This window comes from Thamnophis sirtalis, unplaced genomic scaffold (genome assembly GCF_051295495.1).
Source record: "Thamnophis sirtalis isolate CommonGarterSnake01/CBP01778 unplaced genomic scaffold, rThaSir2_p1.2 scaffold_13, whole genome shotgun sequence".
Classification (NCBI taxonomy): Eukaryota; Metazoa; Chordata; class Lepidosauria; order Squamata; family Natricidae; genus Thamnophis; species Thamnophis sirtalis.
This window is the reverse complement of record NW_028261393.1, coordinates 43,608,106-43,625,924: the sequence shown is the minus strand read 5'-3', so window position 1 is coordinate 43,625,924 and position 17,819 is coordinate 43,608,106. Positions and strand designations below refer to the sequence as shown.

Genomic DNA, 17,819 nt, shown 5'->3' with positions numbered 1-17,819 from the left:
GGATCGATCCGGAGCTCTGTTATCAGCTACAGAAGCCTTCAGGAAAGTCTTGCTGGCTGCAGAAGAAATGGACCAGTGAGGCAGGTGTTGGGGTGTGCGAGGCCCGGCTACAACTGTACATATGTAAGTAGTAGAGCAGCTCCGCCCGCCCTCTGCCCCCATCCCCACCCTAGCTTTATTTTTACCCGTGCACTCTGGCGTTGGTGGGGATCTTAATTAGGGTGTCAGGTTCCGAAGGGTTAATGAAAAGGTGAAGTCGCCGCCCAGAGTCCTCCGGGAGTGGGCGGCATACAAGACAAATAAATAAATAAGTGTAGCTATAAAACGTGGTGGGAAGCACAGGGTGGCAGCTCTGACAATTTATTCATTGCCTTAGTGCTTTGTTGGTCAGTTCCTGACGAAGGAAGAATACAGTCTGCATTTCAAACTGTTTCTGTGTTTGGCTGGTTTCATTAACCCTTTGGAACCTGACCTAGGGCTTATTTTGGGAAGGTAGGGCTTATATTGGACGCACATGTAAAAATCAAGCTAGGACTTACTTTCAGGGTAGTTTGTATTTTCGTGGAAACGGTATATTTAGCCAAGAGAAACCGGTCATCTCTTCTCCCCCCTTCCCCCAGTCAGGGGTGGGTTGCTGCCGGCATCATTGCTGGTTTGGCACGCGGAATTTTTTTTGGCTCCTCATGCATGCCTATTTGCACATAAAAAGGTCTGTGCATGCGCAAAACGTTAAAAATGAAATAAAATTACATTTCTGCAAAGAAAGTTGTTCTGTGCATGTGCAGAGCCAAAAATCAAGATAGGAGAACAGTTCGGGGGCGTGGAAGGAAGGGCAGCTCCAACCCTCCCCCAATCCCCACCCTAGCTTATTTTTTACCCGTGCACTCTGGAGTGGGCAGAATCTTAATTAGGGCTTAGTTTGGGCACACGTGTAAAAATCAAGCTAGGACTTAACTTTTGTATTTTCAGGGAAACGGGCGCTAGTTCTTTCCCAGGCTAATAGTCTTTTACCGATGGACAGGAATGGACCATTAAAATGAAGTTGATTAAAGAAAAGTGTACTCAGGACGATAACAGCCTTTTTCTCATTCGGCAGTGACTCTGACAGGAGCCAGACAGTTGACGGGATATGGACGTTTCAGCCATTTGTTCCCAACTTCTTTTTATCAACACATCAAGATGCACAAGAGAATCCTGGGCCATTTATCATCTGTGTATTGCATAGCGTTTGATCGTGCTGGGAGACGAATTTTCACTGTGAGTGGAACAGAACTGAAATATTCCGCAACGTTGAACAATTTTGCCATGCGATTTTTTTTTAATAGCTTCTCGTACCATATGGGGGTTTTACCTTGAATTTGTAAAATACGTTTTCTAAAATGGGGTGGCGTTACTGTATCCTTATTGGCTTCAGAAAGCGACTTCCGTTAAAATGTTTCAAATACTGAATCCTACAAATAAACGTTATTTGTTTGTTAGTTACTGTTGCCAAAATTGAGAAACTCTACCGTATAAGAGTCTTCGGGGAAAATAGTGGCATTTCTGCATGCTAGACTTTGGGGTTTGAAATGGTCTGACTGGTATAGGGCTGTGATGCTGAACCTATGGCACACCTGCCAGAGGTGGCATGCAGAGCTCTCTCTGTGGGCACATGCACCTTCGCCAGTCACGGTGCTGGAGTGCCGGAAAACGGCCCAAAGAAATTACCTGAAAATGGCCTGTAAAACAGCCTGAAAATGGCCCCCCAAAACAGGCAAAAAATTGGCATGCGTGTGCCGGCCAGATGGTCTTTGGGTTTCCTGCGCATGCGCATGCATTCCGGTTTGGGCCCTTGGTGCTGAAAAGATTTGCCATCACTGGTATAGGGTGTCAAGGTTCCAAGTACTACATCCCACTCAATAAGAACTCTGAGGCAGGCAAATTCCTTGAACATTTTATCGGGACATATCAAATTGGCACGTTTCTGGTGGAAAACCGGTTCTACGTTCCTGCCGGTTTTACACCCAATTAAAAGTAAAACTTTGTCACTTCCCCCCAGAGTCTCCAGTCCCATGGTCTAATCAGCGTACAGCCGAATTGCTGGGTGACCTCAGTCTCCAATGTTCGAACACCTGCACCAATGTCCTCCATTCCCGCGGGGAAGAATTTTATTTAGGCTAAATACCCCAGCTATCTCTACAGCCCACCCACCCCCTACCCTGGCCCCTTCAGGCTGAAGCCGTGAGACGAGAAACCTCCCTAAAGAAAACTAACAAAAAGGAAATGGCCACAGTTCAGCCAACTTCAGGATTGACATGGGGTTTCCTGCTTGAGCAGAAGGTTGGACTAGAAGACCTCCAAAGTCCCTTCCGACTCTTTTATTCTGTTTTGTTTTGTTTTTTTGCATGAAACATTAGGGTTCAGATGATTGCTTGGTGAAAATTTGGGCTACGGATAACGGGCGCTTGCTTTCAACCCTCCGAGGACATTCAGCTGAAATTTCTGACATGGCTGTCAGCTATGAGAATACCCTCCTTGCTGCAGGCAGTTGTGACAAGGTGGTCAGAGTCTGGTGCCTTCGAACTTGTGCACCAGTGGCGGTGCTGTTGGGCCACTCGGCTTCCATTACTTCCATACAGGTGAGAGAAGGAAGGATTTCCTAAACTGCGAGAATTAAAACTGCATTTCCTTGCTATCTCTGAGTTAATAATCTTCAAACTGTTTTTGGCATCGTCAGATCACTTGCTCTTTGAATATTCTTGTCTGATCTGATCTGATCTGAATATGGTCCATATCAAAACAGTAACTTTTTTGTGTAGCAAATGGCCGCTGTTAACATTTTTGTAAAAGTATATGAAGAAAGTTTTTTGCCTGTTTATTACAACTTTTGTTCTTTTGATTTTTAGTTTTCCTCTGCAAGAAAAGGAACAACTCGATACCTCACTTCTACTGGTGCTGATGGAACAATTTGTTTCTGGCAATGGCATTTAAACACCATGAAATTCAAGTACGTTGTTTTATTTGATCTATCATGTTGGGTTTTGCGACTGAGCAGCAATGCTGTATAAGTTTCAATAGGGATGATAGCATTTATTAGAATCCCCAGAATGCTGCAATAAAAGAGATAAAAGGTAAAAAAAAATGTGCATTATAATTAAGTGTAGCATCACCTGAGAATGAAGACAGACCAACAATCTGAATTCTTCTGGTTCTTTCTGATTATAACTCATATAAACCTTTCCGCTGAATTTGCTGGCTCAGGCATGTAGATGTTAAAATCCCAGATGTCTGAAGGGTACAGAATTTCTCGGATAAATTGGAAAAATGTGGAAATGGAAAGCATAACTCTGTTTGAGCAAATGAAAATATCCAGTTTATCTCCTTATGTATTTTTGGATGAAAAACATGTAATTACCAATTCAATTGGCTGCCCTTACATATCTTGATCCATCTGTTTGACTGAGTTTTGGTTGAGTGCAGTGTTTCTCAACCTTGGCAATTTTCAGTTGGGTGGACTGAACCTCCCAGAATTCCCCAGCCAGCATGCTAGCTAGGAGTTCTGAGAGTTGAAGTCCACATATATTAAAGTTGAAAAAGTTGAGAAACCTGGTTTAATGCAACGTGTGAACCAAGTAATTAGATCTTGAGACAGTTGAGACAGATTTCTCAGCCCCGTTCCCTAAAATCTTTTTAACTTGACTGCCTTGATCCTATTTGAATATTTCTTCATAACAGGATCTTACCAGGGGCGATAAAGATATGTCTTGGGTTTTTTTTTCCTGCAAAGCATGGTTTCCACAATAAAGCAATGCTGCCTCTTCAAATGGAAGTTTCAAATCTTTTTTCTCCATGCGTACCACATCCAAACATTAGGTAGAATGTGATGCTTCTGAGAAGAAATTAAGGATGTTACAAAAAGACCAGCTAAATTCTGGGAAAGTAAATCTGTTCTGCAGAACTGATCAGCTAATGTACAATCATACTAAAGTTTTATCGTATTGGAGGCCTGAGAATCCAAAAAACAATGAAATCTTGATGTGTTAAGGAATCCAGCTAACAGTTCAATACAATCTAGGGATACTCCAAACTGGGTTTGTTGATACAGGAAATTGAATGTAGAATTGAAGTCTCTTTGCATTGTCTAATATAAAATAATTAAAATGTTGTCTCATAACTTCAGGGATCGGCCAGTGAAATTTACAGAGAGATCCAGACCTGGTGTTCAAATATCTTGTTCCTCTTTTAGTTCAGGTACGTATAAATAGAAACCAAATAGGAATGTGTGAATTTGTATGAGGAATAGTTATATTTTTGGGGAAAATTGGAAGCGTGAAGAGATCCCTACAGAGGAGAATGTGATTAGGAAAATATTAGAATGTGCAGAAATGAGCAGATTGACACTGGCTATCAAAAAGAGAAAGAACAAACTGATTGTTATACAATTTGGGAATCTCTTTACCGGTGGTTAAAGAATAGACATAAGAATTAATAGTAAAAGAAGTTATGTAATGTATAGAAAATGTATTAATAGTTTATATAATTAGAGTTAAATCATAATGAGGATTGTTATAGTATCAGACACTTAAGGTATTGGAAATTAAGCTAAGAGGAGATTAAATAATGAATAAGATTGTAAAATTTAATTGTTGGCACAAAAGAAGAGGGAGTCAAACTATTTTCCAAGGCACCTGAGGGTAGAACAAGAAGCAATGGGTGGAAACTAATCAAGGAGAGAAGCAACTTGGAATTGAGGAGAAATTTCTTGACAGTGAGAACAATTAATCAGTGGAACAACTTGCCTCCAGAAATTGTGAATGCCCCAACACTGGAAGTCTTTAAGAAGATGTTGGACAGCCATTTGTCTGAAACGGTATAGGGTTTCCTGCCTAGGCAGGGGGTTGGACTAGAAGACCTCCAAGGTCCCTTCCAACTCTGCTATTGTATTGTATTGTATTTGTACCCAGACAATACACTAGTTAATAGAAAAATATCTTGCCCCTCCCCAATGTGATATGAGCCTCAGCTCTCTTTTCATAAGGGCCTAAAGATATGACTTTGCCAGTTGGCTTGGGGATCCAGTGGGAGAACAATGCAATGGAGATGGTTGATTGAGTAATAACAGATCCCACCTCCCCCTCCATCCCCGCCCTCCCCACGTATCCTAGCTTTTCATGTCTGATTTTAACTCTTCATGTTTTAACTGTATATGTAACTGTAATCCAACCAGAGTTGCCTGTTAGTAAGCTGGGCAGCCAATAGACTTGATAAATAAATAAAATAAATTTTCTGATTCTTAGTCATGCACTAGCTGCTCTTTGGTTAAAATTGTTGACTATGTAAGTTTTGTACATTTATATATAGACATTGTAGCTTGCGGTAAAATAAACCAGGCATTAAATTTATATTCAGCCTTGGAACAAACCGGTTTTGCAAACAATTTACTTTACATGCAAAACTATCTTAGAAGGATCTTCACCCTTGACTGCTTCTAAAGGAGACAATGGCTATAATATGTCCTTTTGTTATTTCCCCCCCTTTTAAAATACATTAATGAAATATGCAGGTGGCCTTCCTCGGTAGTGGCATTCTAAATGCTAGGCTGATTGGTTACGTTTCAAACCCGGTTTTCTCAAATTGCAATAATGATACAGTAATTTCAGGGAAAGATTTTAGGGGAGTGTACAGAATGCTTAAAATTCATCAAATGGGTTGCTCCTTTGCAAAGCTAATTGTGAAATCTGGCAGGACTGTGTGAACTGCTCTGGATTGAAATACTAAAGATAACTTTCCATTTATTTTTCTTCTGATGTCTTTTTTTTTTAAGGTGGCATGTTTATTGCAACAGGAAGCACAGACCACATCATCCGAATATATTATTTGGGTTCTGAATCTCCTGAAAAAATAGCAGAGCTGGAATCTCACATGGTAATGATTAAATCCCAGGAAAAACTTGCATTTAGTCATTTGATTTGAAGAGAAGATTTTGGTGTTGTGTGTGAGAGATGCCCCCAAAACATACAATTTTGGAGAAGAACTCTTGGCTACCCTACATTTTTCCCCATTTCGGAAATCTTATAGGAAACCTTTTCCTATAAAAATATAGTATTTGCTTACCAACCCGTGTGCCAAGCTTCTTCAAAGGAGTAGAATGCTCATTGGTTATTAAAGAACGATTTGGTGTTGTGAGCCATTTCAATAATAGTAATGTGGCTCCAGCAAGCTAACGTTTCAGCAAGTAAGAAAATACAAATATAGTTTCACGGAGATGCAATGTCTTGTAATTCTACAATGCATAGCAATCTTTTCTGATCTGGACATTCTTCCAATACTTGGAATTCGGATCCCAAAACTTCCAAAAGCATACGCATTGGGATCCTGGGAATTGAAATCCACACATTTGGAAGTTTTGAGGAAGGTTCATGAATCAGAGAATGACTGATGGTTCATGTGCCAGTAGAGGCTGAGTTGCCTCTTGCTTGAGAACATACTCCCCACCTCCTGAGAATCTAGCCCACTGCATTCTAGAACAGGTACTATATATGTGGCTGCACTATCATCAGTTTCTACTGTTGGTCCTAGAACGTTCCACCTGCAAACCACAAATCAATGCTTAGTAGTCACGATCAATGAGTACCTATGCTAGAATGTTGTGGGCTGGATTTTCAAGAGGTGGGGAGTATGTTCTAGAGCAGTGGTCTCCAACCTTGGCAACTTTAAGACCTGTGGACTTCAACTCCCAGAGTTCCTCAGCCAGCTTTGCTGGCTGAGGAACTCTGGGAGTTGAAGTCCACAGGTCTTAAAGTTGCCAAGGTTGGAGACCACTGTTCTAGAGCAAGAAGCAACTAAGTTTAGATAGTTTGTGTGAAAGAAGGAAGGTAGAGACACTCCTCCCTAATGGTTCCCAGAACATGTGTTTGATGTAGATCAGGAGTAGTCGACCTTTTTATACCTACCGCCCACTTTTGTATCTCTGTTAGTAGTAAAATTTTCTAACCGCCCATCAGTTCCACGGTAATGTTGATTTATAAAGTAGGGAAGTAACTTTACTTTAGAAAATTTATAAAGCAGAGTTACAGCAAAACCTTACTGCCCACCATGAAAGCTGGAATGCCCACCAGTGGGCAGTGGGGACCAGGTTGACTACCACTGATGTAAATAGTAGTCTGCTTCAGTTTGGTAAGATTCTGTCTGTAGGTGTGGAACAATAAAGAAACTTGCTTGGAAGATTTGCCACATGTCTTTCCTGGTTTTTGTGGCTAACAGGCCTAATGCGGTTTACTATACTGACCTTAATTGGGTTGCATCAACTGTGAGAAATACTTGAGGGAGGAAGGGAGCAGAGGGAAGAAATATTGAACAGTTGACTGAAACAAAGATGTTAATTACAACCATTGTTTTATTATTCTAAAGGACAAGGTCGTTGCTATTCAGTTCTGCAACAATGGCGACAGGTAAGGATTTCTTAAGATGTTCCCCTACTAGAGTGCTGTTTTTCTCAAAACCTTTATTAAAAAAAAAAACCTTAAGAGAGTGATTAAAAAAACAGAAACAACTGGAAGGTCTAGTTCTAAACTTTTGATGGTGTACATATTCTCCCAACCTTTTGTAATGCCTTACATGTTCTATAAATATTAAACAACCAGCATTCATTAAACGCATGAGCTGTTAAATAATCCCTAAATTAAAATGTAAGTTAGTAATAGATACAGGTAGTGTTTCATCCTTAATTTTATAGTATGTAGTTATTAAATATAAATGCATTTCATTGCATAATCTCTCTCCCTCCCTCTTCCTCCCTCCATCCCTTCCTCCCTCCCTCCTCCTCCCTCCCTCTCTGTTCCTCCCCCTGCCCTTCTCCCTCTCTCTCTCACCTTCTCCCTCTCTCCCTTCCTCTCTCCCTCTCTCTCTGTCCCTCCTCCCTGCCCCTCTCCCTCTGTATATCTGTGTGTGTGTGTGTGTCTCTCTCTTTCTCTCTCTCTGTGTGTGTGTTTCTGTTCCGTTATATTTCTAACCCCCTTGCAGTTTTCTGGAATTCCCAGCCAATATACCCACAATATGTGGATGCTTAAACTAAACAACAGCTGTAAAATAGCCTGTGTAATCTATAGAACAAGAATAACAGTACTGCTAAAGGTCAAAAGAAGGTTAACTGTGGAAAGGACATAAACTGGCCCCCATAACAGAGAAATGCAGGTAGTTCCTGACATACAACCACCATTGGGGTAGAAAATTCATGGTTAGGTGGTGTGGTTGTTAAATGAGACATTGGATGACCACACTATAAGTGACAGTTCAACAGAACATTGCGGTCATGAAGAAAGACATCATGTGAGCGTGACCTGCAACCTTCCCTGCCAGCTGGACTTTGCTTGTTGGAAGCCAATTGGGAAGGTCGCAAATGGCCAAGTGTCCGAATCATGACCATGGGGACATTGCGCCAATCATAAAAGGCAAGAATTGGTCCTACGCCACTTTTTTCGGTGCCATTGTAACTTCAAATGGGTGCTAAAGGAACGATTTTAAAGTCAAGAAATACCTGTACTCTTGTTTGTAGAATTTTCTTCCCTTAATACCTAAAAGAGGTACCTATAAAGATAACCCGAGGTCCCAGCCAAAGAACATACACAGAGGTGGCTTGGGGCAGGAAGAGGTTATTCTGGGTGCAAACACTACTGGACTGAGCAGATCAGTTCCATGTAAAACATCCAGCTTTTAAGAAATGTCAGAGGTTGCTGGTTGCTGCAATCCTCTGGTGATTTATATATTGATATAGCAATAGGAATAGCAGTTAGACTTATATACCGCTTCATAGGGCTTTCAGCCCTCTCTAAGCAGTTTACAGAGTCAGCATATTGCCCCCAACAACAATCCGGGTCCTCATTTTACCCACCTCGGAAGGATGGAAGGCTGAGTCAACACTGAGTCGGTGAGATTTGAACAGCTGGACTGCAGAACTGCAGTCAGCTGAAGTAGCCTGCAGTGCTGCATTTAACCACTGCGCCACCTCGGCTCTAAAAAATTGTTGTTAGTGCTGAAGTCATGTCCAACCCATCACGACCCCATGGACAACGTTCCTCCAGGCCTTCCTGTCCTCTACCATCCTCTGGAGTCCATTTAAGCTCACACCTACTGCTTGGGTGACTCCATCCAGCCACCACATTCTCTGTCGTCCCCTTCTTCTTTTGCCCTCAATCTTTCCCAGCATGAGGCTCTTCTCCAGTAAGTCCTTCCTTCTCATTAGGTGGCCAAAGTATTTGAGTTTCCTCTTCAGGATCTGGCCTTCTAAAGAGCAGTCAAGGTTGATCTCCTCTAGGACTGACCGGTTGGATCGTCTTGCACTCCAAGGGACTCGCAGGAGTCTTTTCCAGCACCAGAGTTTATAGCCCTAAAAACATTATCTTGTGGCTGGTTCCTTCCAGCTACAAAGCTAACATTCTTTCATATTAGCTTATATATAGTTACTGGCTGGATATTACATGTTTTGTAATTGTATTTGCACAATACTGGAAAAATGAGGAAACTCCTACAGATGAATATGTAATTTAAAAAAATATTAGATTGTCCGGAAATGGATAGGTTAAAGATAAAGGATAATGAAGACACATAATATTTTTTAACGGGATCGGTTTTACCAGTGGTTAGATAATATAGCTAGAAATTAGAAATTAGGAATAGAGTAGAATAGAGTAGAGTAGAATAGAATAGAATAGAATAGAATAGAATAGAATAGAATAGAAATATTTATTGGCCAAGTGGGATTGGACACACAAGGAATTTGTCTTTGGTGCATATGCTCTCAGTGTACATAAAGATACATTTGTCAAGAATCAGAAGGTACAACAATTAATGATAGTCATAGGGTACAAATAAGCAATCAAATTATACTAGGAGACAAAATAATATAAATTTTAAAGATACAAGAAACATGGTTATGGTCATAAGCGGAAAGAGATAGGTACTAGGAATGAAGAGAAGAATAATAGTAATACAGTCTTAGTAGATAATTTGACAGTTTTGTGGGGATTAGTTGTTTAGCAGAGTGATGGCATTTGGGGAAAAAACTGTCCTTGTCTCCAGTTGTTCTGGTGTGCAGTGCCCACCAGAACAGCTGGACACAAGGACAGGTGTTTTTTTGAAGAATTAGAAGAATATCGCTATATATAAGTAAATAATATTATTATTACAATGATTGTGTATTGACCCAGACAGTACAATGTTTATGTATGTTAAAGGAAAGTGCATAAATATTATTAGAAAAGAAAAGAAAGAAAGAAAATGAGAGGAGGCTGAAATGGACATAGATAAAACAGGGCCTGGTCCAAGCAGCATGGAGTAATTGTTCTTTTAACTCTGAAATGCAGGCTAAGATTTGTCAGTGGAAGCAGAGATGGAACAGCCCGAGTTTGGCAATACCAGCAGCAAGAATGGAAGCACATAGTCCTGGATATGTCCACTAAAATGACTGGGTAAAAAAAATAAAATCAAGAGTTTTTGTTTTTGCTAAGCAGAGATTAAAACCAAGATTAATATTAGACCAACAATCAAGTAAACAGTACCCCCAATCAGGAAAGACAAATGGAGACAAACAATTTCATATTAAACAACAGTCTAACCAAGGAATGGCCAAGAATATCCCCACCAACACTGATGGGGCAAGCCACTACTACATAAAAATAAAAGCAAGCCCCATTTTGTTCTACCACTGAGGATATTACCTAACTAGTTGATAACTTGGTGTCGCCCGGGTATTTATTTATAGGGGGAAAATGTCCGGACCAAATGTAATTTCTAATGTTGGATTTTCCCCCTTACCAAAGGGAGCCCCCTTGTGGAGTACTGTGAAGCCGTTACCATGGCAACTCCACTGCGCTATATAGTAGGACAATTTACAGCAGTACAGTAGAAGCCATTTTAAGGTACAACAGGCTGTATCTTAACAGAACACACACCTCGAGGGTATATACACACACACACACACACCAGCCATTTATATGTATATATAGATTGGTAATGAAGCGTCTCCAAGAAAACCATCAAGCTCAGAGCAACCAAGGAGTCCACTGGGCCAACCCCGAGCTACAAATATTCTCTTCTATTGGTATTTTACTTCAATGTTGATCAATGAATCATTATATTTTTCCCTTTGCTATGCTGTTGTTGCTTTAATTTTCCCAGGAACAATGTCCTGTCTGGAGAAGACAAAGTGTCCAAGCTGAAGGTGACTATGGTAGCCTGGGATCGATATGACGCCACTGTTATTACAGCAGTGAACAACTTCCTTCTGAAAGTGTGGAATTCTTCCACCGGGCAGCTTCTCCATACTTTATCTGTAAGTTTATTTTTTTAAAAAAACAAAACCTACCCAAATTGACTTGTTACAGAGATCAACATTTTAAAAGTTCTGTAGGCCTTTCAAACTTTGAAACCCCAATTGTAATAAATTGGTCACACGGATGTTCAGTGGATCTTCCCCAGTATCTTCCCCAGTGACTTTTGCTTTGCAAAAAGTGATCACATCATCTTGGGACACTGCAACCGTCATAAATATGAGACTGTTTGTCAGAGTGTGCACCAGGGGATTACTATTTTGAGACAACCCAGGAGCAAAATACAGTACACAGAGGTTTTGTTTTTCAAACAGTGGTTTATCTACAAGGTGTGTGTGTGTGTGTGTGTGTGTGTGTGCATGCATGCATGCATGCATGTATGTATGTATGTATATAAAAGAAACAGACATTGTGATCTCTGGAACTTTAAAATATATTGCTCACTTAACTTTCATTAGCTACTGCTAACATCGTCAGAGTGTAAAAGCCATTAAGGTGATGCCTGCCTTTATACAATATTAATCGATTTGGCTGTTGCGTGCATGATAGGCCCATCCACCCACCTCTCAACTGTAATTAGCTTTGTTGTTTTTAGTTTTTTGTAGCATGTTAAACGATGCTCCTATTCCTTCCTCCCTTATCGAACACAGCTTGGGCTGTTCATCCCCAGGAAATAATGCTGAGCTGTCTGATGTTGCTTAAACAACATTCTCTCTGGCTTCCTCCCACATCTCCTCCCTCTTCTTCTGTCTCACAGGGACATCTGATATATACATACATATATACATGCATACATATATATGCGTAAGTATGTACATACATACGTACACACACATACTAGGCAAAGCCAGGCAATCTTCATCTATAATACGGAAGCACACACGGAGAATTACAATGGAGATAGAAACACCCTCGGATGGCCCCTCTTATATAGACAGCTTCTTAAAGTGGCAGTAACCCTGCTGACTCATTCTTATTTCATCAACTCAGTTTACAGCCTTTCAGCGGCTGGTCAGCCATTAAATCATCATTACCTTAACACTGTTGCCAAGAGTCTGAATTTTGATCACATGACCCCGAGGATGCTGCAGAGGTCGTAACTGTGGAAAAATGGCCGCACGTCACTTTTTTCCCCCAGTGCCGTTGTAACTTTGAACCGTCACGAAATGAACTGTTGTCATCCGTCGAAGATTACCTGTACCTTTTACCTTTGTTACAGGGCCACGATGATGAAGTCTTCGTTTTAGAGGCTCACCCGTTTGACCAAAGGATCATGCTTTCTGCGGGCCACGATGGGAACATTTTCATTTGGGACCTTGAAAAAGGAACAAAAATTCGCAATTACTTTAACATGGTAAGACCTGGCGTGGGATGTATCTGTCAGGTGGTTGGCTTTTTCCACCAGTGAAGAGAATTTCATGAATACAAATACAAATACAATAGCAGAGTTGGAAGGGACCTTGGAGGTCTTCTAGTCCAACCCCCTGCCTAGGCAGGAAACCCTATACCGTTCCAGACAAATGGGTATCCAACAATTATACTAATTCCATCAATTCCATTCAAACTGGCTTTTGAATGAGCACACATTGGATTCTATACAATACAATAACAGAGTTGGAAGGGACCTTGGAGGTCTTCTAGTCCAACCCCCTGCCTAGGCAGGAAACCCTAGACCGTTCCAGACAAATGGCTATCCAGCATCTTCTTAAAGACTTCCAGTGTTGGGGCATTCACAACTTCTGGAGGCAAGTTGTTCCACTGATTAATTGTTCTAACTGTCAGGAAATTTCTCCTCAGTTCTAAGTTGCTTCTCTCCTTGATTAGTTTCCACCCATTGCTTCTTGTTCTACCCTCAAGTGCCTTGGAGAATAGTTTGACTTCCTCTTCTTTGTGGCAACCCCTGAGATATTGGGAGACTGCTATCATGTCTCCTCTAGTCCTTCTTTTCATTCAACTAGACATACCCAGTTGCTGCAACTGTTCTTCATATGTTTTAGCCTCCAGTTCCCTAATCATCTTTGTTGCTCTTCTCTGCACTCTTTCTAGAGTCTCAATATCTTTTTTTACATCGTGGAGACCAAAACTGGATGCAGTATTCCAAGTGTGGCCATTATAAAGACATTCTAAAGTGGTATTAACACTTCGCGTGATCTTGATTCTATCCCTCTATTTATGCAGCCTAGAACTGTGTTGGCTTTTTGGGCAGCTGCTGCACACGGCTGGCTCCTATTTAAATGGTTGTCCACTAGGACAACCATTTAATGTCTTGGGCATTTATTTCTCAGTTGTATATACATGGCTACTCATCTGACTGAGGGAACTCTAACATTTTTTGGAAACTGAGCAAGTCAAGTAGACCTGATTGAGGGGCTTGGTTTGAAAAATTAAACCTTTTCAAATGGTTGTAAACATGCCCTCTTTCTCTTCTCTCCTGTCTTTTTATTATTATTATTTTTCTGGTGGAAAAACAGGATATAAATGAAGCAGAAAAGGAATTGATTGTAAATTTGATAATGGCAGCTAGGCTAGCGATGGCTGAATGTTGGGGATGAAATTGGGATATTCAGAGAAATGTGTGGTGCAATGAAATCTGGAGTATGGCAACAAATGATAAATTAAACAGAAATTAAATTTAAAAAAGATGAACAAAGCAAATACTTATAATGAAATATGGGGTGATTTTATAAAATCAGTGTTGGTGGAAGGCAAAGGGAATAAACCTACTCAAGAATATATGTCGTTTTGGAGGGGATAAGGGCACATTTGGAATATATTGTATATTCTTTAGTTGTTACTGAAGAAGAAATATAAGGGGGGGAAGCAGGGTCTCTAGGGGATGGGGGATGCACTGTAATATTAGTTCCCCCCCCCTTTTTTGTATTTAGATGTATATGTCTATGTTTATATAATTTGCATTTAAAAAAATAAACAAAATAAATATATATTTTAACAGATCGAGGGCCAGGGTCACGGTGCTGTATTTGACTGCAAATTCTCCCCAGATGGTCAGCATTTTGCTTGCACAGATTCACACGGACACCTCTTGCTCTTTGGTTTTGGGTGCAATAAATACTTTGAAAAGGTAAGGCTGAGCATTTCTAGAGCTGCATTTGCACTGGGCATAAGCTTAGCATGTGCATTATACAATTCAGATTAAACGGTTATAAATACTATAAATATATGCATAAGCTTAAGCATGTCCTTTGGGCTCTATTCAAGCCAATAGAAGCTTCCCATAAATTAGCTTTGTCCTTTTGGATTTGTGATATTTGCAATAGTTAATGTAGATTCCTTCCACATGTGTTTAGAATACGTTGGATTAAAGGTCACATATAATTTCTGTGTGGGACGTGAAGGGACACCGTGGCTCAGTGGCTAAGACACAGAGCTTGGCGATCAGAAGATCCGCAGTTTGGCGGTTCAAATCCCTAGTGCCGTGTAACGGAGTGAGCTCCTGTTACTTGTCCCAGCTTCAGCCAACCTAGCAGTTCAAATGCATGTAAAAAATGCAAGGAGGAAACATTTGGATTTGGAACAGAGATGAGCACTGCCCCCTAGAGTCGGGAATGACTAGCACATTTGTGTGAGGGGAACCTTTACCTTTATCTTATAATTTTTGTCGGTTGTACCTTAAATTGGTCTTGGAAATGAATGGGTTATGAAAAATAAGTACAATATAATTCTTTCTTCTGAGGAATTGATAGGCTATTATGATCTCAGTTCTTGTGATATTTGAAACTGTATACACCACTAGTCCCAGAACTTCTGCTTGTATTGACAAAAGTAAAAGTTATGCGTGTTTAATAAAAACAAGAAATCATTGAAGTCTATTCTATTGTGTGTAGTAGACATGTAGATTAGTCAATTTGATTAAATCTGCTGGTTTTCAAAAGAGTCTGTATAAACAGTTTTAATGGTTTAGTTGTGTCCAACTCTTGGCTACTTTATAGGCAAGTGCTCTCCATGCAACCTTGTCAAACACAGCTTCTTTTCATTGTTGTTTGTATCAGTTTTGATGGTATCCAAAGCCACCGAGTTCTTTGCTTGCTCCTTCTTTCTGTTCCACTAACCATTCCTGGCATCATTGCCTTCTCCAATGAATTTCCACTTGTGACATGGCCAAAGTAAGTCAGAGATAGTCTTGTGGTTTTGGCTTCTAGTGATGGAGCTGGCTTTATACCATTCAGCACCTCTCTTGTTGGTGGTAGTTCTGGCTATCCATGATGCATGTTGTTATGACCTGGGACAAGGCATGAAGGTCACGTAGCCAGCTGAGAATTCAAATGCTCCGGATTTCCCCTCAAACTCTCCCACGTTCTTGGCAAGTTCCAGAGCAAAGCGTGTGCACACACACACAGACACACAGCAGAGCAGCCTCTGGTTGTGACCAGTCCAACAAAACAAAGGAACATGGAAATGAGTCCAGAAAACAAGGAACAAGTAATGAGCCCACAAAGTAAGGAAGAAGCAAGCAGTTCTGCAAACTCCAAATATCTGTGCTGGCATACCAACCTTTACCAATTCAGCGTTTGTACCTGACAAATGCCCCTCCCCACAGTGTCTCCTTAAATCTCCACTCTCCTTACTCAAGGATCAGGAGGGGGAGGTCCTTGCTCATCGCCTGAGCTTCGTTGTTCCTCATGTCTACTGCTTGCCCTCTCTCAGTCATCCTGCACCCCCCCCCATTCCTCCCTGCCAACAAGCCGTCCCAATCCTGAGGGGCCCTGGCCTGCCTTGGCCTGCTCCTCCCCATATTCCTCCGAAGCTGCCCCCTCAGTCCTCCCCCTCCTCTGCAGATTCAGGCTGCTGGGGGGCAGTGGGGAACATGATGCACCCAGTAATATATACCAGCACTCAAAGGTGTCAATTCCTCCTTGATCAGCCATTCTTAGAGTCCAACTCTCACACATATACATCATTAAAGAGAAGACTATTGCCTGATTTTTGTATTAATTAATAAATAATAATAATTCTAAATTTACCTGACTTGAACATTCTGACTCTACAAAAAACCACCCTACTTGGAACAACTTATATCCTCCAACGTTACCTTAACAGTTCCTAGGTCCTTGGTTAGGACTTGAGCTGTTGAGCTACCAATCAACCCCAAAGTCTGTGAATCTCACCAAAGATTATCATCATCATCATCATCATCATCATCATCATCATCATCATCATCATCATCGCAGCAGTACCCAAAGGGCTACCTCATTATTTGGAAATTCTAAATCGGACTTGAACATTCTGATTCTACAAAAACCACCCTACTTGGAACAGCTTATATCCTCCGATGTTACCTTAACAGTTCTTAGGTCCTTGGTTAGGACTCGAGCTGTTGAGCTACCAACCAGCCCCAAAGGCTGTGAATCCCACCAAAGATTAACCACACAGTAATATATGCATAATATTATTAATCCACTGACAATCCAGACTGCCGGCTTTGCAATGACAAAGTTGAAACTGTTTCACATTTAATATGTGAATGCAGCAAAATTGCACAAACTGATTACAAAGCTAGATACGACCGAGTTGTTAAATTAATCCACTGGTCATTATGTAAAAAATACAACTTACCTGAATCCAAAAAGTCATGGGAGCACAAAGTAGAAAAAGTTACCAAAAATGAGAAGGTGGAAGATCTTGTGGGATTTTAAAATACAGAGGGATCGTCATTTGGAAAACAACATGCCAGATATCACAGTTGCAGAGGGCTGAAATGTACAATTTATTGACATCATGGTACCAGGAGATGCCAGAGTCGAAGAAAAAGAACTGGAAAAAATCATGAAATACCACGACCTGGCCATCGAAACTACCCGATTATGGATGAAACATGTAACAGTGATACCCATTGTCATCAGAGCACTTGGTACCATGTCTAAGAATTTTATACGATACATCCAGAAACTGCAGCTTCTTGCAATAACAACAGCAGAACTGCAAAAAACTGCGCTATTCAGAACATTGTACATCTTAAGAAGGTACTTGGTTGATACCTAGGATGCTGGCAGCAACCTGTATCAACCATTAGCACCAGTCAATGGTATTTGTGATGCATTTTTGAATGTTCAGTTGTCTGAGTTTCATGTTTAATGAATAAAGTATAATAATAATAATATATGAATAATATTATTCATTAACAATGATTCATATAGATATGCACTCTTTGTGTCTCATGTAGATTCCAGATCAGATGTTCTTCCATACAGATTATCGGCCACTGATCCGTGATGCTAACAATTATGTGCTCGATGAACAAACCCAACAAGCACCCCATCTCATGCCTCCCCCCTTCTTGGTAGATGTGGATGGGAACCCTCACCCCACAAGATACCAGCGACTGGTGCCCGGGCGGGAAAATTGCAAAGACGAACAACTTATCCCTCAACTGGGCTATGTAGCAAACGGTACAGGATTTCTAACACAACTGAACTGATCTAGCAGCAGTGGGGATCATTTATAGATCATTTATCTAGGCCTTGTTGGTGGGATGGCCTCTGGAAATGGCCCAGA

At 40.8% G+C, this 17,819-nt stretch overlaps 1 protein-coding gene across 2 annotated transcripts in view; it reads left to right on the top strand.

Moving 5' to 3' along the window:
• BRWD3 (bromodomain and WD repeat domain containing 3) overlaps positions 1-17,819 on the top strand; it is a 58,953-nt gene that overhangs the window by 12,331 nt on the left and 28,803 nt on the right. For both annotated transcript variants that reach the window (XM_087727388.1, XM_087727389.1), the window contains exons 7-17: positions 1,097-1,257; positions 2,397-2,618; positions 2,886-2,986; positions 4,160-4,230; positions 5,804-5,904; positions 7,390-7,430; positions 10,341-10,445; positions 11,155-11,308; positions 12,526-12,660; positions 14,260-14,388; positions 17,488-17,713. In XM_087727388.1, the coding sequence (XP_087583514.1) occupies positions 1,097-1,257; positions 2,397-2,618; positions 2,886-2,986; positions 4,160-4,230; positions 5,804-5,904; positions 7,390-7,430; positions 10,341-10,445; positions 11,155-11,308; positions 12,526-12,660; positions 14,260-14,388; positions 17,488-17,713 (1,446 nt within the window). The remainder of the gene's footprint in view (positions 1-1,096; positions 1,258-2,396; positions 2,619-2,885; positions 2,987-4,159; positions 4,231-5,803; positions 5,905-7,389; positions 7,431-10,340; positions 10,446-11,154; positions 11,309-12,525; positions 12,661-14,259; positions 14,389-17,487; positions 17,714-17,819) is intronic.